This window comes from Haematobia irritans, chromosome 1 (genome assembly GCF_050003625.1).
Source record: "Haematobia irritans isolate KBUSLIRL chromosome 1, ASM5000362v1, whole genome shotgun sequence".
Lineage (NCBI taxonomy): Eukaryota > Metazoa > Arthropoda > Insecta > Diptera > Muscidae > Haematobia > Haematobia irritans.
In genome coordinates this window covers 194,725,682-194,753,093 of record NC_134397.1, presented here as the reverse complement: position 1 = coordinate 194,753,093, position 27,412 = coordinate 194,725,682, and the positions used below count along the sequence as shown (strand labels likewise).

The following is a 27,412-nucleotide window of genomic DNA, read 5'->3' as shown; positions in this document are numbered from 1 at the left end:
TGTTAAAAATGTTTCTGAACACCGCCGTGAAGTTCAACACTTGTTTTATATCAAAGTAGACAATTTGTAGGCTCCTTCATGTATGCAAATTATTGTCACACAATTATTTTGTGACTCCAAATGCAAAATGATTTATTGTAGGGGAATTTACAACATCCACACTCTCGTTGTCGACACATGCAACATTTGACGCCTCTGGGGCCACCTTAAGCAGAGAAGCAGTGCTAAAATATTTTACGCTTTGTTAGTAGTAAACGCAGGTTGAAGCAAATGCATGAAAGCAATTTAAAATTTATTATCAAAATAACCAATGTTTACATTGCATTGCCGTTACAACGACCTTACTTACTACATAGTACATAGTAGGCCTAAAATACAATATTCTCCCTAATAATTTTGTGTAATGTAAACCTTGGTTAATGTATTATGCAAGCTTTTCTAAAACAATACTTTCGTTTCAAATGCCGTGAACCGAGTAAAAACACAGGATAAGTTTTACGGGAGAATAATTGACTATGGATTTACCAATATCATGCACCCTCAAAAAAAATAGCTTCTCTAACATATGTTCCAAACATATTTTGCAGGAAGCACATATATTATTGGATACTGCCGAAACATTAATATGTTTGTTTTATGTGAACATATTATATATTTGGAAGCAAAAATATTACATGCTTGGAAGAATTTTCCCCAAAAAGATTGTGCTCATTCCCTCACATAATTTTCACTTCCACGGAATTTTTAGTTCTTGGCACCTTTTTCTGTAATACAAATAATGTTGAAGAAATTATTCAATTTTATAAATTTTTTTAAATTTTACCTTTCGTAAGCCACACTGGGCTACGTAGCTGTTATAGTCACTAGAAGACAATTATCGTTATAAGTTACATTTATATAGCATAGTTTGCAGCGCCCACGAGCCCATGCAAAAATAACAATATTTAACAGAAACGAACATTTGTTGGCCATGTGGTGCAGTGGTTAGCATGTCTGCCTTTCATGCAAAGGGTCGTGGGTTCAATCCCTGCTCCGACCGAACAATAATTTTTTATTTTTTTACTATATTAAATTTTTATAATGAAACTTCGAAATGTGGGTTATTAAAGAATTACAGTCAGAAACAGTGCTTGATATAAACGAAATGGACTGAGCTTTTAGATAACAGTTTTTTACTAGCATTATTTAAAGAAAATAAACTTTTTCAATTGTTTTAGCTGCAAAACTCGAACTAAATGCCCGCTTTTATATTTGAAGGTGTCCGTCAACTCCTCTTGGACTACACAGATAAAAATATGTTTGAGAACCAATAACTTTTATTGGAAACCCAATAACAATATTTTTGTTAATTTTCCTGCAACAAACTAATTTGTACTTTTAATAACCATTACTACAAAAAAGTTGTTAGCAATCGTTAACATCAGAAGGCAACAAATAATTTGTGTTCTCAATAACATATTTTGTGTGTAATTTGTTGAGCATCCAACAGTACAAAATATTTGTTGTTGAACGTTACGTTTAATCCTCAACAAATATTTTTGGATTTGAACGAAAAAAGTTGTATGTGGTTTGTTGAAGTTGAAGAATTGACAAAAAAATTAAATAAAAATTGACAGAATTATGCTAACAGGTTGGCTGATAAGTCCCAGGTCTAACAAACAAACACAAATTTTTTTGTCAAAATTCGTTTTTATTATTCAACATAGTTCCCTTCAAGAGCGATACAACGATTATAACGACCTTACAATTTTTTAATACCATTTTGGTAGTACTCCTTCGGTTTTGCCTCAAAATAGGCCTCAGTTTCGGCGATCACCTCTTCATTGCAGCCAAATTTTTTCCCTGCAAGCATACTTTTGAGGTCTGAGAACAAGAAAAAGTCGCTGGGGCAAGATCTGGAGAATACGGTGGGTGGGGAAGCAATTCGAAGCCCAATTCATGGGGCCGTTTCGACCTTCATACGCTCCAATAACGCCATATAATAGTCACTGTTGATGTGTTTTCCCTTCTCAAGATAATCGATAAAAATTATTCCATGCGCATCCTAAAAAACAGAGGCCATTACTTTGCCAGCGGACTTTTGAGTCTTTCCACGCTTCGGAGACGGTTCACCAGTCGCTGTCCACTCAGCCGACTGTCCACTCAGCCGACTGTCGATTGGACTCAGGAGTGTAGTGATGGAGCCATGTTTCATCCATTGTCACATATCGACGGAAAAACTCGGGTGTATTACGAGTTAACAGCTGCAAACACCGTTCAGAATCATCAACACGTTGTTGTTTTTGGTCAAATGTGAGCTCACGCGGCACCCATTTTGCACAGAGCTTCCGCATATCCAAATATTGATGAATGATACGACCAACACGTTTCTTTGATATCTTTAAGGCCTCTGCTATCTCGATCAACTTCATTTTACGGTCATTGAAAATCATTTTGTGGATTTTTTTGATGTTTTCGTCGGTAACCACCTCTTTCGGGCGTCCACTGCGTTCACCGTCCTCCGTGTTCATTTCACCACGCTTGAATTTTGCATACCAATCAATTATTGTTGATTTCCCTGGGTCAGAGTCCGGAAACTCATTATCAAGCCAAGTTTTTGCTTCCACCGTATTTTTTCCCTTCAGAAAACAGTATTTTATAAAAACACGAAATTCCTTTTTTTCAATTTTTTTTCACAATAACAAAAGTTGCTTCACAAAAGACGCTCCATCTCACAAACTAAATGACTTACAGACGTCAAATTTTGACACGAATCATTTGAAGGTTGGGCTGTATAAAAATATGCATTTAATACTAGTGACGCCATCTATGTGTCAGACCGGGGACTTATCAGCCAACCTGTTAAATTTTTATAATGAAACTTCGAAATGTGGGTTATTAAAGAATAACAGTCAGAAACAGAGCTTGATATAAACGAAATGGACTGAGCTTTTGGATAAATTATTATTTTTTATTGCAATACAAATAACAATTTTTTAACAAAAAACTGTTTTTGGTATAAAAGTTTGAAATTTTGGAAGGAATTCAAAAACTCTAACAAAAGAAGAACGTTGAGTCGAGTATAAACATAACATACATAAATAATTTTATAATATACACACAAATTTAGCATATCAAATTTTTGGCTTTATCATAAAACAGTTTTCCGAAACAACATACAAGCGGTTTCACAGAAATTGCTCTCTTTTCATTCTCTCGCTGTGTTATATTGATATCTTCCGTCAACCCTCCCGGTTTCCATCTCTATTTCTTTCTCTATACTCTCTGTCGCTCCCTGAATAAAATATCACAACATATATATATGTTTACTCTAAATTTGTAAATTTATATATGTTTACATTCGCACATATTATTTTTATGAAACATTCTTGTCCCAAACATTATATATTCTAACATATTAACATATGTGTCCCAAACATTTAGTGTTAGTTTAGGAACATTACATGTTTGCACTTAAATATACTTTGTTTAAAAATTGTGCCCGAAACACATTTTGTTTATATCGGAATACACTACGTCGATCGATACTCACAAAAAAATAATTCTTTCCTCCCAAACGAAATTTTAGACAAACAAAGTTCGTTTCTCATTTGCTTTTTGCTTTAAAGAAGTTTATTTGGAAGAAAAGTATATACTTTTTGTGGTAAACGTTTATTCTTTTCCCGGATGTAAAAACAATTTCACAAAGACTATCTCAAAAAAAAAAACAATCTTTTCTGGCTAATTTCATTTTCCCTCACATCTTTCTCACTTTCACGAGATTTTTTAGTTCTTAGCATATTTTTCTGTAATGCAAACAATATAGAAGAAATTATTCGATTTTTTAATTTTTTTAAATTTTACCTTTCTCCCGAACGGAGAATCGCGGACCATGCAATTTGTAAGCCAACACACTATACACTGGGCTACGTAGCTGTTATTGTCACCAATAGACAATTATGTATAGCATAGCTCACGAGCCGATTAAACAAACTTTATTTAACAGAAACATACATTTAGTTGGGCACCGTGGAGCAGCGGTTGCTACGTCCGCCTTGTATACCGAGGGTCCTGGGTTCGAGCCCTGCTTCGACCGAACACCAAAAAGTTTTTTTTCGTTTTTTTTTTTGTTACATATATTCCAGATATGTTCGGAAGATTCTGAAAAGGTATTCAACATTACTATATTAAATTTATACTATGAAACTGTAAAATATGTCTTATTAAAGACTTAAAGTCAGAAAAGAACAGTGCTTGATATAAACGAAATGGACTGTGTTGTTGGTTAAAAAATATTTTTTTTTTATTGAAAAAATAAAATTTTTGTAACAAACGATTTTTTTTTTTTGGTGATAAAAGTTTAAAATTTTGGAAACAATTCAAAAAACTCTAAAAAAAGAAAAACCGTTTTCGGTACACGTTTTCCAAACGTTTTTTTTTTTTCTTTGCGTGTAGTTACTCTGATCATACTAGGGGAGTGGCATTAGGGATTGTAATGAGAATCACAAATTTGATACTTTCAAAATTTTGAAAAATCCATAGTCGACGACATGCAGCTTATTGATGATTTTTTCATTTCGAAATCAATTACGAAATTGATTTTTTATTATAAATTGCTTCAATCACGAAAATTATATTATCAATTACAAAATAAATTATACATAAAAAGTATGATTTGACTTTGAAAAAGGATGAAGGCAAAATCAACTATCAAAAACCTTTGAATTACACTCGAACCTCTCAAATCCAGAGATGCGTTTTCTATACTAAGCTAAACTCGGATTCGTATTTTATGATCAAGAATTGTTTGGCCTCACGACAAAATTTTTTTCAGTGTTAATTTTTAAACATAATGCGATAATAATTTAAGGAGAAACTATCAAAAGTACTTGCACACAAAACACGAAATTAATTGATCCAATTAATTTTTAATTGAAATGTCTTCAATCACAAAAATGATAGTATCAATCACCAAAGTCAATTAAAACATTTATTGGTCCAATTAAATTAATTGATTTTGATTAATTGATATTCCAAATCCTTCTGATTGATTTTTGTTTTAATTAAAAAAATTGTTGAGTCGATTAAATTTTTATTTTAATATTTTTAAAAATTCAATTAAAAAACTAATTGGAAATAATTTGGTGAACATTTTTTCTGTTGTAAATGAACAAAAGCAAAATAATTTTTGTGAGTTGAACCCACGAACGAGGCACAGCGACATATATAGGTTTGTAATATATAGACTGAAAGAAAAAATCAAATAATAAGTTGAAATGAGCGGCAGCTTGTAGAAGTTAATAATATTAGATTAAGGACCAAGTCTTCTCCTGTAGGTAAATATGTTTCTTTAACGGTAAATAAATGTTTATTGTGCCGGTTTGCCCTCGATGACATTTTGATTTCAAAGAAACAATTTTAACAATAAATGAAAACTTCGTTGGTCTAAAATATACACACAAAAAAATATTTTTTGACTTCGATCACGAAATTAATTGATCCAATTAATTTTTAATAGAAATATCTTCAATCGCAGAAATGATAGTATCAATTAAAAAATTAATTAAAAGTCAATTAAAAAATTAACTGATCCAATTAAAAAATTATTTGATACTATTAATTTTTGTGATTGATTTTTGTTTCAATTATAAAATTTGTTGAATAAATTAAATTTTTAATTGAATATTTTTTAAAACTCAATTAAGACTTTAATTGGAAAAAATTTGGTGAAAATTTTTTCTGTGTAGTTTCCCGGCTTGACATCCTTTAAGCTACATAAATAGAAATTTTGACGGTTCTCGTCGGATAATATTTGATGTTTTCATATAGTCACGTCTTTCAGATTTTAATGTAATGTTACATCTCAAAGGTGTGACGAGTAAATTCTACCGATATATATTTTTTATTTAATTAAATAATTAATACGTGAAAATTTCAATCACGGCCTGAGCTGACTTCATTTTTTAATTTGATTAAAAAGTGTATTGTGTCAATTAGTTTTTTAAGTTTTAAGTTTCAACCAACTTTTTAATTGAAAATATTTTGGTTATATTTTTTTCTGTCCAGCTAAATAGTAAGCTTGGACGAGATTTGACCAAACAATTTAGTTTGCAAATATAAAACAATAAATCTATTTGCCATATGGCATTATGTTACTTATAAAAATCGCATGTATGGTAACCGATACAGTAAGTCATTATCCCCAAGCACGGGGTAATTGATCGTGGTAAGCAGTTTTTCACCTCAACTACTTGCCCATTTTTTGGTGGGTTCGGCATCTTTCGCTTTTTCGACTATTTCTTTAAAATTCGATTAATCGATTGGTCACCATAAAAAGTCCATTTTTACTAACATCTAAATTCTATTTGAATTAATTAAAAAAATATAAATAAAAAGTCGATTATTCGTTATTTACACTACGAGCCTTGTAGTGTTCTACGTCCTTTAACGCACTAAAAGTTGAGAAATATATTTTGAAGGGTATGGTCAATGTTGACAATCAAAATGGAATTTTAACATGACAAACATTCTTTTCTCTGAACGTTAAAGTTCCGAAAATCAATTTTAACAATTAAATCGAATTAAAAGATGTAAAACTGAAAAACACGCACAGAAAAAATATCACCAAAATATTTCCAATTAAAAAATTAATTGAAGTTGAAAATTTTTACAATTAATTGATACAATTAACTTTTTATTCAAGATAGAAACATTAAGTTAATTAAGTCAATGATTGAAAATTTTAAAATTTTTAATTAAAAAATTAATTGATACAATTAACTTTTTAATCCAATTCGGAAGACTAATCAGTTAAAAAAGTGATGAAATTTTTTAAATTTTTAAATAATTTTTTTTTTCAAACAATCAGTTGTTAATCAAACTAAAAGCACTTGGCCAATTCCGAAAGAAATTGAAAATAGTTACCTTTTTTAATTAAAAAAACTAATTCAGTTTTGCGATCAACATCAATTAAATTTAAATCAATTAAAAAATTAACTGAACTTTTCTAATGAAATCAATTAATTTTCAAGTATCAAGTATTTTTTATGCCCAATTAAAACTGTAATTGATACTATCATATTCGTGATTGAAGACATTTCAATTTAAAAAATAGTTGGATCAATTAATTTCGTGATTAAATCAGAATTTTTTATGTGTGGTACATTTTGGATGGGAAACCAGAGTAAATTTTTAGATTTTATTGTGGTTTGTAGTAGTTTATCATTTCTAATTAACCTATTTAAAGCATGTGTTATAATTTAAATAGGTGTCATAAGAAACAATTTTCACATATGAGTATTTCCACATCACATGGAAGTTAATAGAAATGGAAGACCCATGCATGAAACGAATATAAAAAATTGCACTGCAAATTTGCCACAATAAATATTATTTGTATTGTACTGATTTAGGTGTTCCACATACGGATTGTGAATGCAAAGTGCCAACTTCATGTCATGGGTTTACCAAAAATACATTAGAGTGGATTGAGGAATTTTATACATGTTCATATATGCACTTCAATATCACTATCCACTATTCACGACAAATCCACGAACATGAAAATTTGGTGTCCTCAATTCCACGGGTTCATTTGAACTTTTCAGCAATTATCTGGGTTGTATAAATCACCTAAAATTCAATGGGATAGAAATTAAAATAAGAAGACTTTAAAGATACTTTTTAATTATATATATTAAAACCTTAAAAAATTTTTTAATGAATACCATTTTTACCCACCGGAAATACATCCATCGCTGACACTACTCCACTTTCACCATGACTTATATTAGTGATTTAATTTCATGAAACTTTCGGTGAATATTGAGAGTAGAACACCAATATATGTAATGTGTTGATTAGCTGAGGAACAAAGTATTGTTGACTTCAATAAATTTATAAAATCTTTAAAAATTAATATCACATACACCCTCAAAAATCGCCTCTGTAACATATTATCCCAAACATATCCTGCTTCAAGCATATATATTTTCACAATTTGTACAAACAAAAAATTGTTTGTACTGTACAAACATATGTAATGTTTCACTCTAAGCAAATCGATTTTGAATAATGTTTAGACTTGAACGTTACAAATTTTTGAAGAATATAATCATTTATCCATATAAAGAATAAGTCTCTCAAGGTGTTACGTTGATGCCTTTTATTATATATCTTGGTCGCCATCTTTCTTCTCTATTATCTCTTGTCCTATCTGACGTTTTTAAACATATATATGTTTAACGAAATTTCTAAATTAATATATGTTTGCATCCAAAGACATTATATTTAAGAAAATGTGATGACCCAAACATAATATGTTATAACATACAGCTGCGCTCAAAATAATAGTAGTAGCAAATAAATTAAAGCACCATCGTGATTTACAGTTTTTGTCGTAAAATTGGTACTGTACTCAGTGTTTTTAGGTTGCCGAACATATAGACGGGATCCTCTTCAATCATAAAGCACCATTTTTGACTCATCCATCCAATGTTCCTCCATTTCTGTACTGGGGAATGTTCCTCCATTTCTGTACTGACCAATGGAAATCCTCTTGGGCATACTTTATTCTTTTCGATACATGTTTTTTTTTTTTGAAAGGAGAGTGACTTTTCTTGGACTATGGACAGCTAAATTATTTTCGTCTTTTAATTGTTTGTAAGCTAGCTTATAACCCTTTTATTTGTTTTGGAGCTTGCAAAGGGATTCTTCTTATGTCGATTTTTTTACAACAACAATAGCATCAGAAGTTAAACCAACGGTATTTTTTTATTATGCACACTCCAAACAATGATATAGTAAAAAACAAAGATAAAATAAACCTTTAGTGGAAGGAATAGAAGAAGCAGAAAAAAATTCAGCACAGCACTACTATTATTTTGAGCACAACTGTATAAACATATATGTTCCAAACATGTTATACTAGTTTATGAACATTATATGCTTGCACTTAAAAATAATGTGCTAAACATTTGATTTCCAAACATATAATTTTTACACCGAAACATTGGAAAAACAACCTTTTTCGTCCGTGTATGTGCATATTTCGAACCCTCCTAATAAACATAACGGGAAAAAACTGCAAAATGATTTAAATGCGAAAATAAAGCAATAATTTAAACATCATAAACATTTGAAATAATTATTTCATGAGTGTATTTAAATTTTATATTTTACATCCAAATACATTATATTCAACATTAATTTAACATACACGATTATCACGTAAACATATATCACCGCAACACGTTGCCGGTAAATAGGGCACAGAACAGGGGTCGACTGGTTTAGCTCGTCTATCGACCATGCAAATCAATGGAGGAGGTACACCAGACAATTCACGCAAGCGTTTCTTCCTGCGAAAATAATTAGAATAATAATATTAAATTCAAAGAAATTACAAATATAGAAAAAAATTAAACAGGGCATAAATTTGAGTCATTAAACTATGTTACAGAAGTTCCATATGTATTTATTTATTAAAATCTTTATTATAATTACAAATTATAATAATTATATAACAAAAAAGCAACTAGCAACTTGGGCTATCGGCTTAAGAAGTTCTATAATAGTTCAAAGGTCAGACAAGCTTGTTATGACGTCCGTTTGGGGGTATAAATTAGAGTTAATTTCAGAATTTGTATAATTTTTTTTTTAAGAAGTAAAACCGGAAGGAAAACGCGCTCAGTGTCCAATGGACCAGCCGCTGTTTGAAGGTGCACTATATGGCTTAACATTTTCAGTCGAATTTTCTATAGCAATATAATTTTCTATAGAAATAAAATTTTGACAAAATTTTCTATAGACATAAAATTTTGACAAAATTTTCTATAGAAATAAAATTTTGACAAAATTTTCCATAGAAATAAAATTTTGACAAAATTTTCTACAGAAAAAAAATTGGAAAAAATTTTCTATAGAAAAAAAATTTGAAAAAAAAAAATTATTTCTATAGAAATAAAATTTTGAAAAAAAAATTCTATAGAAATAAAATTTTGACAAAAATTTCAATGGAAATAAAATTTTGGCAAACTTTTCTATAGAAATAATATTTTGACAAAATTTTTTATAGAAATAAAAAAATTTTGACAAAATTTTTTATAGAAATAAAAAAATTTTGACAAAATTTTCTATAGAAATAAAATTTTGAAAAAAAAAATCTATAGGAATAAAATTTTGACACAAATTTCTATAGAAATAAAATTTTGGCAAAAATTTCTATAGAAATAAATTTTTGACAAAATTTTCTATAGAAATAAGATTTTAACGAAAATTTTCTATAGAAATAAATTTTTGACAAAATTTTCTATAGAAAAAAAATTTTACAAAATTTTCAATAAAAATAAAATTTTCAAAAAGTTTTCTATAAAAATACAATTTTCTATAGAAATAAAATTTTGACAAAATTTTCTATAGAAATAAAATTTTGACAAAATTTTCTATAGAAATAAAATTTTGACAAAATTTTCTATAGAAATAAAATTTTGACAAAATTTTCTATAGAAATAAAATTTTGACAAAATTGTCTATAGAAATAAAATTTTGACAAAATTTTATAGAAAAAAATTAAACAGGGCATAAATTTGAGTCATTAAACGATGTTACAGAAGTTCCATATTTATTTATTTATTAAAATCTTTATTATAATTACAAATTATAATAAATATATAACAAGAAAGCAACTAGCAACTTGGGCTATCGGCTTAAGAAGTTCTATAATAGTTTAAAGGTCAAACAAGCTTGTTATGACGTCCGTTTGGGGGTATAAATTAGAGTTAATTTCAGAATTTGTATAATTTTTTTTTTAAGAAGTAAAGGGTGATACGGTCAAAATTTGGCCAAGGGAAAACGCGTGTAAATCGGTGAAATCGTTTATTTAAAAAATCAAATTAAATTTCTTTTCCAAGTTCAATTAGTATAAAATTCAGGAAAAATATTCAGTTAGGCTTTCGCTTTTCCAAATCCGAATTGCCGTGCCTCACTCTTGACACCTGCCATCAGATTTTGTACAGCCACCTTGTCCACCTTCTTCGCCGCAGAAAGCCAGTTTGCCTTGAACTGCTGCTCGTCCTTAGCAGTTTTTTTTTTTGTCTTCTTTAGGTTCCGCTTGACAATAGCCCAGTATTTCTCAATTGGGCGGAGCTCTGGCGTGTTGGGAGGGTTCTTGTCCTTGGGAACCACATTTTTTGCTGGTGTTGTTGGCGGCGTACCACTCCATGGCCTTTTTACCGTAATGGCAAGATGCCAAATCCGGCCAAAACAGTACGGAACAACCGTGTTTCTTCAGGAAAGGCAGCAGACGTTTATTCAAACACTCTTTCACGTAAATTTCTTGGTTGACAGTCCCGGAAGCTATGAAAATGCTGCTTTTCAAGCCACAGGTACAGATGGCTTGCCAAACCAGATATTTCTTTGCTAACTTTGACAGTTTTATGTGCTTGAAAATATCTGCTACCTTTCCCCTTCCTTTTGCCGTATAAAACTCCTGTCCCGGAAGCTGCTTGTAGTCGGCTTTGACGTAGGTTTCGTCGTCCATTACCACGCAGTCAAACTTCGTCAGCATCGTCGTGTACAGCCTCGGGGATCGCGCTTTGGCCGTCGTATTTTGTTTATCATTGCGATTTGGAGTCACTACCTTCTTGTAAGTCGATAGTCCGGCTCGTTTTTTGGCTCGATGCATGGTTGTAGACGATACACCCAGCTTATTTGCGGCATCTCGGAGAGAGAGGTTAGGGTTTCGCTTGAAACTACCGGCAACTCTCTTTGTCGTCTCAGCGGCTTCCGGTTTTCGATTTCCCCCCGATCCAGACTTCCTGGCTGTCGACAAACGTTCCCCAAACACTTTAATTACATTTGTAACGGTTGATTTGGCAACTTTTAGCGATTTTGCCAGCTTTGCGTGCGAGTAGCTCGGATTTTCGCGATGCGCGAGCAAAATTTTGATACGCTGCTCTTCTTGCTTGGACGGCATTTTGACAACTGAAGAGTGAATTCCAAAATCAAAATAGGAGCAACATTCTACACACACACACCTTCAAAATGAGGAGTGTTCAGGTTTTTTTAAATGCAAAATTGAAAGAAATACGTCAAGTTTATATTGACCAAATTTTGACCGTATCACCCTTTAAAACCGGAAGGAAAACGCGCACAGTATCCAATGGACCAGCCGCAGTTTGAAGGTGCACTATATGGCTTAACATTTTCAGTCGAATTTTCTATAGCAATACAATTTTCTATAGAAATAAAATTTTGACAAAATTTTCTATAGAAATAAAATTTTGACAAAATTTTCTATAGAAATAAAATTTTGACAAAATTTTCTATAGAAATAAAATTTTGACAAAATTTTCTATAGAACTACAATTTGGACAAAATTTTCTATAGAAATAAAATGTTGACAAAATTTTCCATGGAAATAAAATTTTGACAAAATTTTCTATAGAAATAACACTTTGACAAAATTTTCTATAGAAACAAAATTTTCTATAGAAATAAAATTTTCTATAGAAAAAAAAATTTGACTAAATTTTTTATAGAAATAAAATTTTGACAAAATTTTCTATAGAAATAAAATGTTGACAAAATTTTCTTCAGAAATAAAATTTTGACAACATTTTCTATAGAAATAAATTTTTTACAACATTTTTGGCAACCGTGTTTTTGGGACGTATATTTAATATTTTTAATAAATTTGAATTTTTAATGATTTTTGATGAAAGTTTGTTTTTTTGTGGTTTCCAATCAGAATGGTCCAAATATGCTTTTCATATAAAAAATGAATTTTATGGGAATTCTGATCGACATTTTTGATGGTTACGAATTAATCCTTCGTTTAGTTCGCTCTAGGTCGCATATTTAAGGAGATATGATCGAAATAAGTTTTTCATATAACAAAAATTGGATTTTTTAGAATCTTCATCGGAATTTTGTTTAAAGATCCAAAATAAGTTTTTTAGATAAAAATTTGAATATTTCGAGGATCTTCATCGAAATTTTGTTTAAAGTCCTTTTTGCTCTAGGACACATATTTAAAAAAGCATCGCCAAAAATTTCCATATAAAAAAATTTTAATTACCCAGCAAAAAAATTTGGAAGTTCTTCCAAAGGCACAACTTTAAAAGCACTTCCAGAAGATGTACTCCCAACGATGTTCTTTATTTTAACTACACAAGAAGTTCTTTTCATTCAATTTTTTATAACATGCCTTTTTTCATATTTTTAATGGGTAATTTTAACTTCTTTTGTTTAAATTTGGTTAAAAACAGAGTAGGAATTCAAAAAGTGGTACAAATCATTTAAATTTTGTCATAAAAATGCTAAATCCAATCTGGAAAAGTTGTGAATTTTTGAAAATATTTGAGGTCAAACGTTTCAGACAATCGTTAGAATCCATTAAAAATTATAAAAAATTATAAAATTTATTTATTTTTACAAAATATCACAGCATTTTTTAATTTACATCCAAAACATTGAATTCGGATCACACCTAAAGAAGTCATGCAAATTCAGTGCACCAGCTGTTGAAATGGAGAACTTCCGTCCTATGACAAGCCCATATTAAATTCATCGCTTCTGCGTCAATTTTGCACCACTTCCGGATCCAAAAAGAACATTTTTATTACTTTTTTGGCGACGCTTTTTTTTCTATATTTTTTTGGGGTGGTCAACCTCCTTTTGGCTGTAGGACGTACTTAAGGAGATATGGTCAAAATAAATGTTTCATGTTGAAGATTATCATCGAAAATTTTGTTTGTGGTAACGAATTAACCTCCTTTTGGCTCTAGGATGCATATAAACGAAATTTTTTGGGGGTGGTCACGAATGAACCTACTTTTCGATCTAGGACGTATATTTAAAAAGACATGGCCTAACTGAGTTTTTCATATAAAAATTGATTGTCTTAATCGTACTAACATGAGCAATGGGGGGCAAAACAACATCAACGATTAAAAAAGTTAATTGCTTCATTTAATTTTTCTCAAATGAAAAAGTCAAATTAAATTAAGTGATGCAACTCCATTTTTAATTAAATTGATAATTTTTTTCAATTACACAGAAAAATCTATTATCAAAATAATTCCAATTAAAAAATTGATTGTAGTGGAAAATCTTTTTCAATTAAATCTTTTTAAATAAAAAAATAAAATCTTTCTTTTTAAAATAAAATCTTTTTAAATAAAAGTGTTTAATCAAACTCGGAAGACTAAGTCAATTAAAAAAGTTATGGAATTTTTTTTTTATTTTTTAACTAAATGTTCATTAAAAAACATCAAAATAAAAAAAAACTAAAAACACTATCAGTTAAGAATGTAATTGAAAATAGTTATGCTTTTAATTAAAAAATTAATTAAGCTTTGCAATAAACTTACATTAAATTTTTAATTGAATCAATTAAAAAATTAATTGAAATGAGTTCAATTCATTTTTAATCAAGTATTTTTTGATGACCAATTAATTGTAATTGATACTATCATTTTCGTTATTGAAGACATTTCAATTAAAAAATTAATTGAATCAACTAATTTCGTGATTGAATCAGATTTTTTTTGTGTAGCATCGGTAGGTCGGTGATTGAAGTAATTTCAACTAAGTATTGGTTGGATCAAAATTCTGTTAATATATGGTGAATTATGAAGGCTTACCTGTTGTCTGCCATTTCGCTTGGAGATAGTTTTCTTCCCTTTGACTTATTCAAATATCTCATCATGTCAACTGTTCCTCCACCAATTACATTAGCTCCGCCAATGCCTTTGCCACGAATCGCTCCGCCTTTTCCACCAGCTGCTCCTCTTACTCCACCAACACCAAATCCACGACCGCCTGCCGATTTACCAGCCATACCCTTAACTCCAGCTAATCCCATGGCACCACCTATTCCCTTGCCAAATCCTCTTGCACTGCCACCACGACCACAACGATCGTATATACCACCAGTTGGAATGGCACCTGGGCTATAACCTTCCGGGCCATAAGGACCAAATGCCTTACCAAATCGTTCACCCACGGCACAATTATAAAGTTTCATATATTTATTGGGCTCTTTGGGATATAGCGGTGGAACATTCCAATCATTCTCTACATATTGCGTTCCAGTATTAACAAAATTTCGCTTTTTAAGATTTTCCGGTCGTATAACTCCAGCCGGTGGGGTAACACCAAAATCGAATTCTGCTTCACTATCTGTGGTATCGGACAAAACCAATGTGTCGCCACAATGGGGTAAATTTCTTTTTTGTGCCTCCTTATTACACTGATACTCTAGGCGCTTCTTTTCCAGAAAACTACGACAAAAGCAATAGCAAATTGGTTTATGACAGGTACACTTGGGGAATCCCATTTCTTTAAGGCATTTCTTTAGTTTACGCATTTCCATCACCATGGGATTTTTAATGATTTTGAATTGTATGGGATGCATATTGAGATAAGGATCGGCACAATCTCTCAAAGCTTCGGATTCTTTGAGTGGTCTAAGTGTTATGAAATATTCTCCATTTTTCTTGCATATATGTAAAGTTGGTTTTTGTTCCAACTTCTCCTCTTCATGGTTTCCATCACAGATGCGTCTAGAACCATGACGACCATAGGAATATTGGGATACTCGTAATGTGTCAGCGGGAAAATCCTTAAGGAAGTATTTCATTAATTCTTTAATAGGTTTACGAATCGCTCCCGGTTTCCATCCACTTCTAACCCCAGTGGCTTCAGCACTCCATAGCCAACCCATATTGGGCGGAACGTTCTTTCGACCTGCATAACCATTTATGCAAGTTTTGTGTCCAAATTGGATTCCTGGATATTTGCGAACAGCATTGTAGTTATAACTATAACGAGAATATATGCGCTTAAATTGGATGGTAAGATGAGAATGAGAATTTGGACAACATTTTTTACACTTCTACAAATCTCAAGACTTCAAATTTGAATCGGCTAATGGCCTGGGACGGGGCACTATGACAGTAATATGGGAATTAAATCTAAAACCTTTATTATGAAATTTCGCAATTGTGTACACGCAAAAAAATAATTTTTTCTTCCCAAACAAAATTTTAGACAAACAAAGTTCGTTTCTCATTTGCTTTTCGCTGTAAGGAAGTTTATTTGGAAGAAAAGTATATGTATACTTTTTGTGATAAACGTTTATTCTTTTCCAGGATTTAAAAACAATTTCATAAAGACTAACTCAAAAAAACAATCTTTTCTGGCTAATTGGATTTTCCCTCACATCTTTCTTACTTTCACGAGGTTTTTTAGTTCTTAGCACCTTTTTCTGCAATACAATGTAGAAGAAATTATTCGATTTTATAAATTTTTTACATTTTACCTTTCGCCTGGACGGAGAATCGAACCGCGGACCATGCAATTTGTAAGCCAACACACTATCTACTGAGCTATGTAGCTGTTATTGTCATCAATAGACAATTATCCATATAAGTTATATTTATATAGCATAGCTTGCGGCGCCCACGAGCCGTTTAAACAAACTTTATTTAACAGAAACATACATTTAATTGGGCACCGTGGAGCAGTGGTTGCTACGTCCGCCTTGCATGCATGTCGTGGGTTCGATCCCTGCTTCGACCGATAACCAAGTTTTTTTTTTGTTTTTTACATATATTCCGGATATCTTCGAAAGATTCCGAAAATATGTTCAACATTACATACTACTATATTAAATTTTTACTATGAACTATACAATGTTTCTTATTAAAGACTTAAAGTCAGAAAAGAACAGTACTTGATATAAACGAAATGGACTGTGTTGTTGGTTCAAAAATATTTTTTTTATTGAAAAAATAAAAATTTTGTAACAAACGATTTTTTTGGTGATAAAAGTTTAAAATTTTCGAAGCACTGCAAAAAAACTCTAACAAAAGAAAAACGTTTTCGGTACGTTTTCCAAACGTTTTTTTTTTTTTGATTGCAAAACTTAATTAATTTTTTAATTAAAACTATTAACTATTTCCAAATGCTTTTTTAACTAAATTATTGTTTTAAGTTCGATTAAAAAATTGATTGTTTAAAATTAAAGTTTAATTAACAATTTTAAAAAAATTTACATCACTTTTTTTCAACTGACTTAGTCTTCCGAGTTTGATTAAAAAGTTAATTGTATCAATTAATTTTTTAATTAAAAATTTAGAAATATTCACTCATTGACTTAATTAACTTAATGTTTCTCTCTTGATTAAAAAGTTAATTGTATCAATTAATTTATTAATTAAAAAATGTTCAACTTCAATCAACTTTTTAATTGGAAATATTTTGATATTTTTTCTGTGAACTATGTAGAGGAAATTATTTGGTTTTATAAAATTTTTAAATTTTCCCTTTCGCCTGGACGGATCATACAGTTTGTAAGCCAATACACTACCCACTGGGCTGCGTAGCTATTATTGTCATCAACAGAAAATTATTGCTATAGCCATCAACGTAAACAATTAAATTTATATAGCATATTTTTGGGCGCTCACGAGCCGATGTTAAGAAGCTTTATTTAACAGAAACATATGTTTAGTTGGCCACCGTGTAGCAATGGTTAGCATGCCCTCCTTGCATGCAAAGGGTCGTGGATTCAATTCCTGCTTCGACCGAACAACAAAAAGTTTTTTACATATATTCCCAAAAATGTAGGGAAGATTCCGAAAATATGTTCGATATTCCATTCTAGTACATTAAATTTTTAATATGAAACTTTAAAATGTGTCTTATTAAAGACTAAAAGTCGGAGAATAAATGGACTTTGTTTTTGGATCAAAAAATTATTTTTTATTGCACAAATAAAAATTTAGTAACAAAAAAAAATTTTTTTGGTGTTATAAGTTTGAAACTTTCGAATAAATTCTAACAAAAGAAAAATGTTTTCGGTACACGTTTTCCGTGTAAGCAAAGTAAATCCTGAAACCCCGGCTGTGATATTAGTTTTAATTTATGTTTTATGTTGTTTTATATGTTTCGTGTATACTGTAATTCAATGTAACTTAAGTTAAAACAATATTACGAATTCCCCTGAAGAAGACAACAAACAATTGTCGAAACGTTGGGAAAAATGCAATAAAGTCTTTTTATTTGCGGAAAATAACCTTAGGTCTGATAGCTTAAACATATGGTAAAATTCTAAAACTAAAAAACGGACCAAAATAATAAATCAAAAGTAAATCGGTGGAGTTGTGCGAGTGACACGAAATTGTTGTTACACGCGTGAATCACGTGAGTCGTGAATAAAATCAGAAAGAACTCTCGTGAATGGGACTGAAAGAAATATGTCGTGCGTGAGTGAGAAATAAAATTGGTTCGTGAATGTGCGTGAATAAAATTTCTGCAATATCACGCTCACGAAAAAATCAAGATTTAATTCTTACTCCTATGTTAACTGAAATTTATTTAGCTGTCGATATGACATATATTCTACTCATGAATTTTGTTACCTTTGCTCATTCCCGGTTGGAAAATGTCGTGAGTCACGTAAATTGTCGTGAACCGTGCGTGATCATGAGTCTTTAAAAGTAGTTCGAGCAGAGCGTGTGTGTGTACTGGTTTTCATTTCGTGAATGTGCGTGATTGTGAATGGCTACCACACATATTCATGAATATGCGTGAATGTGAGTGAAATATCACTTACGCGCACACCACTACATTGTGTTCATATGAGTGTAATTCTGATGAAAGATATATATGGAAGATATATCCAAATCTGAACCGAATTCAAATTCCAAATTTGGCACACTTGACGACATTATTGTGCAAAATTTTTAGCCTTTCCGGCTAAAACTCTGTCTTCTGTGGCCTTATAAGCGAATATCGAGTGAAAGAGAGCTATATCTAAATCTGAACCGCCGTCTTCAAAACTCAATAAGGTACCTTTCTGGCCCAAACACACATAGTGGTGGAAAATTTTAGGTCGATTGGACTAAAACTGTCACCTAGAGTTTGATTAGAAAAAAATGTGTTGTCAGACAAAGGGACATGGTGTTTGACACACATGGGTGTTCCAAATATAGGCACTAATTAAATACCCTGTTCCACAGAGTATACTAATTTGTTAGTAATACTTTGTGTCATCTTCCCCATCCAAGATGTTAAAGATAAATTTAAATAATATTTCCATTATTTTAAAGAATACTCACAATTTTTTATTTTTGCATGATCTTTTTGCATCACGAAAATTCTTAACCAGGAATTGTTTCCTCTCTATATCGATTTCCTTCTCTTTAATTGCAGATTTTCGACATATTTTCTCTTTATTTTGTTTATCCAATGTCTTAGATGACATTGCACCTTGTTTACCTCCATTTCCGTTCAGTTCTTTTTCACAACGTTCATTGGGCTCAAATGTTTTCTTTTTAGGAGTTCTTATATCGTAGAGATCTTTCAACTCTGAAAATACTCGTGTCAAATGGGGACGACAATCCTTGCTGCTCGTTTTGCAAATATTAAACATTTCTGATGATTTTGATTCACATTTTCCACATTCTAAATTTGAAGCTTTCGGATTGGGTTGATAAATATCTGCACAAAGCTTTCGAATTCGACAATAAGCACATATCTTATTTGGTATACATGTGCAACGACAGCGGGGTTTTCCATCACCATCATTCTGATTACAGCTTCGATCGGTTGATTGTTCAGTGCAACTGGATTTTTTCTCCAGAAAACCTTTTAATATATCATTTGCCGTCAATTGATCGTTATAGGGTCTTTCCTCAAATTGTGGTAGAGGCTTGTAACCGCATTTGGGACAAGCGGCTAATTTTGGTAACCACGAGAGATTTTCTTTGCACAGAGGACAACATCTGAAAATGGGATATATGACCTCGGTTAGATTTTCGGACATATTGGTAATGTGCAATGAAACTGATGCACTTACCTTGGTCGCACTGGTACTTGTTCGACCAGACATGGCAATGATTCATTGTGGCAAATATTTACTTCATTATCTCCAGCAAAATCTCCTTCTTCCTCTGAACAGCATCTTGGAGGCATTTGGTTAGTATCTGTCAAATTTAGCCCCATTTAGAAAATATTTTAAGTAAATGTTAACCCTTAAATGCGCAATGTCACCGATTCCTCCGATAAAAATATATAATATACAAAATGGTCAATAAAGAACAAGAGATTCTTTTTTAGAAAAAAAAAAATAGTGCTTGTATCTTAAAAAATACGGTGCAAATTAAACTAAGTTGTTATTTACAAATAAATATTTTGATGTTAGTAGAGAATAGAGATATTTTTACACTATACAGCTCTTTTACCAAAATTACTTTCATCTATAATATTATTTAACTTCGAATTTGTAGTTTTTTGAACTTTTGGTCAACATTTGCTTTTTTACTTTTGACTGCAGATTACTCAGAAGTAAAAAAAAAATACGGAAAATCATATTTTTAGAAATAGCGCTATGATATATTAAATACAATAAAGTTGATTTCATAGAATTCGGTCAAAATTTTAAGACGTAAGATTTTTTTTCTTTTTGTATCTTAAAAGATACAGTGTGCATTTAAGGTTTAAATTATTATTTTCCATACCTGAACTGCTACAAGATGGTACCATATTCAGTTTGCAATCATTCGGTTTACAATGATGATGATATTGATCATTTTGTGTTGGTTGTTCGAGTTTCTTGGAACAACAAGGTTTAGGTTTCTGATAATGATTGGTAACTTTCTGAGGATGAAAACAGTAAAAATAAGAATGAAGCACATTATTCACTGTACATAGAAAAAATATCACCAAAATATTTCCAATTAAAAAGTTGATTGAAGTTGAAAACGAAATCAACTAAAAAACAAGTATATACAGCACTAAGTTCGGCCGGGTCGAATCTTAAATACCCACCACCATGAACCAAATATTAGGGTTTCCTTTGAAATTTCAGGAGGGCTTGAGGACTTGAGGACACTTCCCGAAGATAAATTTAAAGATTTCACCTATGAGGACTATATCAGATTCTGGATTTATAAGAACCTTTTTTGTTTGAGTTTTAGAGGAATGGAATCATTAACATCTCTTGTAAGTGTACAAGAAAATTATAAAATAACGTCTTGATTTGAAATCTTAAATCTGTAGAAGTAAAATCTGGAAATTTTACATTGAGTTTCAAGCAATTTTCATGATCAGTGCGCCTTCTGCACCCTCAAGAAGTGAAGTCGGTCTATATGGAGGTATTACCAAATGGACCGATAAAAACTTAATCCGATACATGTTTTTGTGAGCCTAAAATACCAGAATATTTACAATTTCAGACAAATCAGATAAAAACTACGGTTTCTAGAAACCCAAGGAGTTAAATCGGGAGATCGTTCTTATGGGGGCTATACTAAAATATGGACCGATACCCACCGTTTTCGGCACACCTCTTTATGACCCAAAAATACTTCTAGATTTCCAATTTAAGGCAAATAGGATAAAAACTTCGGATTCTAGAAGCCCAAGAAGTAAAATCGGGAAATCGGTCTATATGGGGGCTATACCAAAATATGGACCGATACTCACCATTTTCGGCACACCTCTTTATGGTCCTAAAATACCTCTAGATTTCCAATTTCAGACAAATTGGATAAAAACTACGGTTTCTATAAGCCCAAGACCCCAAATCGGGAGGTCCTTTTATATGGGGACCACACCAAAACATGGACCGATACTCACAATTTTTGGCACACGTATTTGTGGTCCTACAATACCTCTACATTTCCAATTTCAGGTAAATTGAATAAAAACTGCGGTTTCTATAAGCCCAAGAAGTAAAATCGGGAGATCGGTCTATATGGGGGCTATACCAAAACATGTACCGATACTCACCATTTTTGGCACACCTCTTTATGGTCATAAAATACCTCTAGATTTCAAATTTCAGGAAAATTGGATAAAAACTACGATTTCTATAAGCCCAAGACCCCAAATCGGGAGGTCGGTTTATATGGGGACTATAACAAAACATGGACCGATATAGCTCATCTTCGAACAAAAGACGAGTTTGTGCAAAATTTCAGCACGATTGCTTCATTATTGAAGACTGTAGCGTGATTACAGCAGACAGACAGACGGACATCGTTATATCGTCTTAGAATTTCTCCCTGATCAAGAATATATATACTTTATATAGTCGGAAATCGATATTTCGATGTGTTACAAACGGAATGACAAACTTATTATACCCCCGTCACCATTCTATGGTGGTGGGTATAATAAACTGATACAATTAACTTATTAATCAAATTAAAAATGTTAGCTAAGAATATGATTAGAAATTTTTACATTTTTAATTAAAGTATTAATTATCTCAATTGACATTTTAATTAAATCAAAAAATATTTTACGTTCCCATGACTTTAATAATTTTTGCGTACGTTAATTAAATGAACTAAAAAGGGGATTCGATTATACGCAAATGAATAGCATAAATATTTACTAAATTCACAATTCCCACAAAATAGTTTAGAATTTCTTAAAATTTGTAAATTTTACAACAAATACATCTATTTTGTAGTTTGTATGACACTAAAAACATAGAAATAAAATTTTGACAAAATTTTCTATAGAAATAAAATTTTGACAAAATTTTCTATAGAAATAAATTTTTTATAAAATTTTCCATAAAAATAAAATTTTGACAAAATTTTCTATAGAAATACAATTTTGACAAAATTTTCTATAGAAATAAAATTTTGACAAAATTTCCTAAAGAAATGAAATGTTGACAAAATTTCCTAAAGAAATGAAATTTTGACAAAATTTCCTAAAGAAATAAAATTTTGACAAAATTTTCTATAGAAAATTTTCTATAGAAAATTTTCTATAGAAATAAAATTTTAACAAAATTTTCTATAGAAATAAAATTTTAACAAAATTTTCTATAGAAATAAAATTTTAACAAAACTTTCTTAAGAAATGAAATTTTGACTAAATTTCCTAAAGAAATAAAATTTTGACAAAATTTTCTGTAGGAATAAAATTATGACAAAGTTTTCTGTGGAAATATAATATTATTTTTATAGAACATTTTGTAAACATTTTACTTCCATAGAAAATTTTGTCAAAATTTTATTTCTCTAGAAAATTTTCTATGGTAATACAATATTGACAAAGTTTTCTATAGAAATAAAATTTTGACAAAGTTTTCTATAGAAATAAAATTTTGACAAAATTTTCTATAAAAATAAAATTTTGACAAAATTCTCTATAGAAATAAAATTTTGACAAAAATTTCTATAGAAATAAAATTTTGACAAATTTTTTTAGAGAAATAAAATTTTGACAAAATTTTCTATATAAATGAAATTTTGACAAAATTTTCTATAGAAATAAAATTTTAACAAAATTTTCTATAAAAATATGATTTTGACAAAATTTTTATGGAAATAAAATTTTGACAAAATTTTTATGGAAATAAAATTTTGACAAAATTTTTATGGAAATAAAATTTTGACAAAATTTTTATGGAAATAAAATTTGACAAAATTTTCTATACAAAATTTTCTATAGGAATAAAATTATGACAAAGTTTTCTGTGGAAATAAAATATTGACAAAATTTTCTATAGAAATAAGATTTTGACAAAATTTTCTATAGAAATAAAATTTTGACAACATTTTCTATAGAAATAATATTTGACAAAATTTTCTGTAGAAATAAAATTTTGACAAAATTTTTTTATTTCTATTGAAAAGAAAAATTTGTCAAAATTTTATTTCTATAGAAAACTTTGTCAACATTTTACTTCCATAGAAAATTTTGTCAAAATTTTCTATAGAAATAAAAAAATTTTGTCAAAATTTTCTATAAAAATAAAATTTTCTATGGTAATACAATATTGACAAAGTTTTCTATAGAAATAAAATTTTGACAAAATTTTTTAGAGAAATAAAATTTTGACAAAATTTTCTAGAGAAATAAAATTTTGACAAAATTTTCTATGGAAATAAAATGTTGACAAAATTTTCTATAAAAATAAAACTTTGACAAAATTTTCTATAGAAATAAAATTTTAACAAAATTTTCTATAGAAATAAAATTTTGACAAAATTTTCTATAGAAATAAAATTTTGACAAAATTTTTATGGAAATAAAATTTTGACAAAATTTTCTATAGAAATAAAATTGTGACAAAAATGTTCCATAGAAATAACATTTTGACAAAATTTTCTATAGAAATAAAATTTTGACAAAATTTTCTATAGAAATAATGTTTTGACAAAATTTTCTGTAGAAGTAAAATTGTGACAAAATTTTCTATAGAAATAAAATTTTGACAAAATTTTCTATAGAAATAAAATTTTGACAAAAAATTGAAATATGGAATAAATTTGGGATTTTGTAATTTGGTAGATTTGTGTGCAATTTTCTTACAATTGCCATAAAATGAATTGATTAACTCATTTTTTAATCAAGAATATTTTTTTCCAATTTCAATTAAAAATTAATTTGATCAATTGATTAATTGGATTGGATAATCTCGTGATTGAATCAGAAAAAATGTTGCTGTGTACCAATATAGACAAATTGCTCCAATCCATCAACAAATGTCTGTGGCCGTCAATAGTCGTAAGGACAATAATCATAAAAAATCGGACAATTCCTTCCTCGATATACACTCCCAGCAAAAAATCATCGCTAAAAAAGTAGCGATAACGTTTTCGGATCCGGTAGTGGCGCAAAATTGGCGTACCAATCATAGGATGGATGTCCACCATTTCAACAGCCGTTGCACAGAATTTGCATCACTTCTTAAGGTGTGAATGTCCTCCCAAAGATGTTCTATTAACTACACAGGAATTTTTTTTATAATTCGCTGTTTTCATATTTTTAATGGGTAATTTTAACGTTTTTTGTTTCAAGTAGTATAAAAAACAAAGTAAGAATTTATAAAATGGTAAAAATTATTTAAATTATATAAAACAAAATGCGAAATCAATATTAGAAAAATTGCAAATTTTTCAAAATACCTTCGTTAAAAGATTTCAGACAATAGTTTTTTACGATTTTTTATGATAACGCTTGTCTGAAATCTTTTAACGAAAGTATTTTGAAAAATTTGCAATTTTTCTAATATTGATTTCGCATTTTGTTTTACATAATTTAAATAATTTTTACCATTTTATAAATTCTTACTTTGTTTTTTTATCCTATTTGAAACAAAAAAACATTAAAATTACCCATTAAAACTATGAAAACAGCGAATTATAAAAAAAACTTCCTGTGTAGTTAAAATAAAGAACATATTTGGGAGGACAATATTGGAAGTGCTTAAAGTTGTCCCTTTAGAACAACTTCCAATTTTTTTTTCCTGGGCTCATATAAAAAAATCTCCTTAATAATAGCAATCTCCAAATTAAGTGAATTCCAAATTTTATTTGTCAAAATTCAAATTTTATGTGTCAAAAGCAAAATTATCGGAAATACCGCACGAAGGTGGCTCTACGATATTTTCGCCCATTCCTGGCAAAGCAGCTTAAGGAGATGATCGACACTTTGGTGTTTCTTTAGCGTTAACTTTACTCTCCAAGAACCACCGTGGTGCAATGGTTAGCATGCCCGCCTTACATACACAAGGTCGTGGGTTAGATTCCTGTTCGACCGAACACCAAAAAGTTTTTCAGCGGTGGATTATCCCACCTCAGTAATGCTGGTGACATTTCTGAGGGTTTCAAAGCTTCTCTAAGTGGTTTCACTGCAATGTGGAACGCCGTTCGGACTCGGTTATAAAAAGGAGGTCCCTTGTCATTGATCTTAACATGGAATCGGGCAGCACTCAGTGATAAGAGAGAATTTCACTAATGTGGTATCACAATGGACTGATTAGTCTAAGTGAGCCTGATACATCGGGCTGCCACCTAACCTAACCTCACCTATTCTCCAAGAAGCCACAGACACAAAAGTGACTTGTTTATACGTATTTCTAGAGTTTACGAAATAATGTTTGAAATGTTAAATAATTTTTAGCAGTAATTCTTCCTAAAATTGCAGATTTTTTGCTGGTTTTGCAAAAAATGATCAAATAGAATAATTTGGTCCGCTCAAAAACGGCAGTCTGTATTTGCTATTGGTAGCAATTTTTTCATGGGAACAATCTTTAAACTCTATTAAATCGTGTCCGCCCATCTTGCTTGGAATACTTTTATTCCTTTGAATAATAGTTTCAGACATGGACAAACTATTCTAACTTTGTCAAAGGGCCTGTATTCAATCTAAATTCAATTTTCACATGTTCCCAAAGGCTATAGATTTAAATTTCCATTCACTATATAACATAGTTTTTTTTTTTGATAGAATTAAATACCTTCATCTCTGTACATGTTGGATCTAGCATATTCAACACATCACTATTTGCTACTGTTTTTCCATTAATAGCTCGAAAATTGGACAGATCCAAGCAGGTGGCATCCAATGATTTATCAGATTCTGTACTTGCAATATTGCCAACTTGGGAGCACGAGCAAGGATTTTTATCATCACCCACCACAAACAAAATATCATGTGGATCAATAACTTTGTGGGCCAACTTTGATATATCTTCCATTGGCCTACATTGGCCGTCATCATCACTTTATAATAAAAATTCATTAAAATCATTTTTATTTGCAAATTTGTTCGATTCTTTTACCTCCATTCCGTGCATTTGGTTTGCAAACGCACTATCACTTCTATGGTACCACACTCTTTTTCTGTCTCACAATCTTTAAACTCCGATTCAAAAACATGTGTTAATTCTCCCGTAAATGACGGATCGATAATGCAGTTTAAAAATTCCTCCGGCCAATCCATTGAACACATACCGAAATCTTTTCCATCATGTTTAATTTTCAATTTCAATTTATTATTGGCCAAATCTTCTTTTAACGTATGGGGATTTTCGACAAACTCAAAACTCCGGCCTGATTTAAACTCTACCACATTAATACGGCTAGAGGTGATCTGTAGTTCTTCTCTATTGAATGTGGCTTCCACCACCAATGTCGTAGAATCGTTGTCCATCGTTTTCTTAGCGTCTTTATCACTTATATCTAGCCGCACAACAATAATGTCTAGAATATATCCAACTCCACCTTTTACCGTTGGAGCTGCTGAGGCCGAAGGATCATCTTGAGAATTCATTGTTATTGAAAAATTTCTTTGAAAATTAAAAGTAAAAATCCTTTAAATTTTTAGTAAATCCAGAAGCCAATAAGAAAATGTTTGATTTTTTAATTCAAATTATTGAACAAATAAATGATTTATAAACTACGACATACATGATTTATATTTCAGAGTGAGCGACGAATTTTTTACGAGCAATAATGTATAACAGGTAAAATTAGCACATCTAAGGGTAAAAATGTTTAAAGAGCAGAAATGCTTCTGATTCAAATGGAAATTCACTATAAAGGTGGGTATTAAGTTCGAGTTTAGCCGCTAAAACATCATTTTTCACGATTACTTTTCTTTAATCATCCAT

General features: G+C 30.4%; 1 protein-coding gene across 1 annotated transcript; it reads right to left on the bottom strand.

Moving 5' to 3' along the window:
- Positions 1-9,114: 9,114 nt before the first annotated feature.
- Positions 9,115-27,177, bottom strand: LOC142222344 (uncharacterized). Its single transcript, XM_075292447.1, has 7 exons — positions 26,582-27,177; positions 26,258-26,522; positions 20,508-20,646; positions 19,847-19,973; positions 19,107-19,772; positions 14,625-15,803; positions 9,115-9,338 (listed from the first exon to the last, which is right to left on the bottom strand). The coding sequence occupies exons 1-7, from the start codon at positions 27,070-27,072 to the stop codon at positions 9,188-9,190; spliced, it is 3,018 nt and encodes a 1,005-aa protein (XP_075148562.1). The 5' UTR covers positions 27,073-27,177; the 3' UTR covers positions 9,115-9,187.
- Positions 27,178-27,412: the final 235 nt, after the last annotated feature.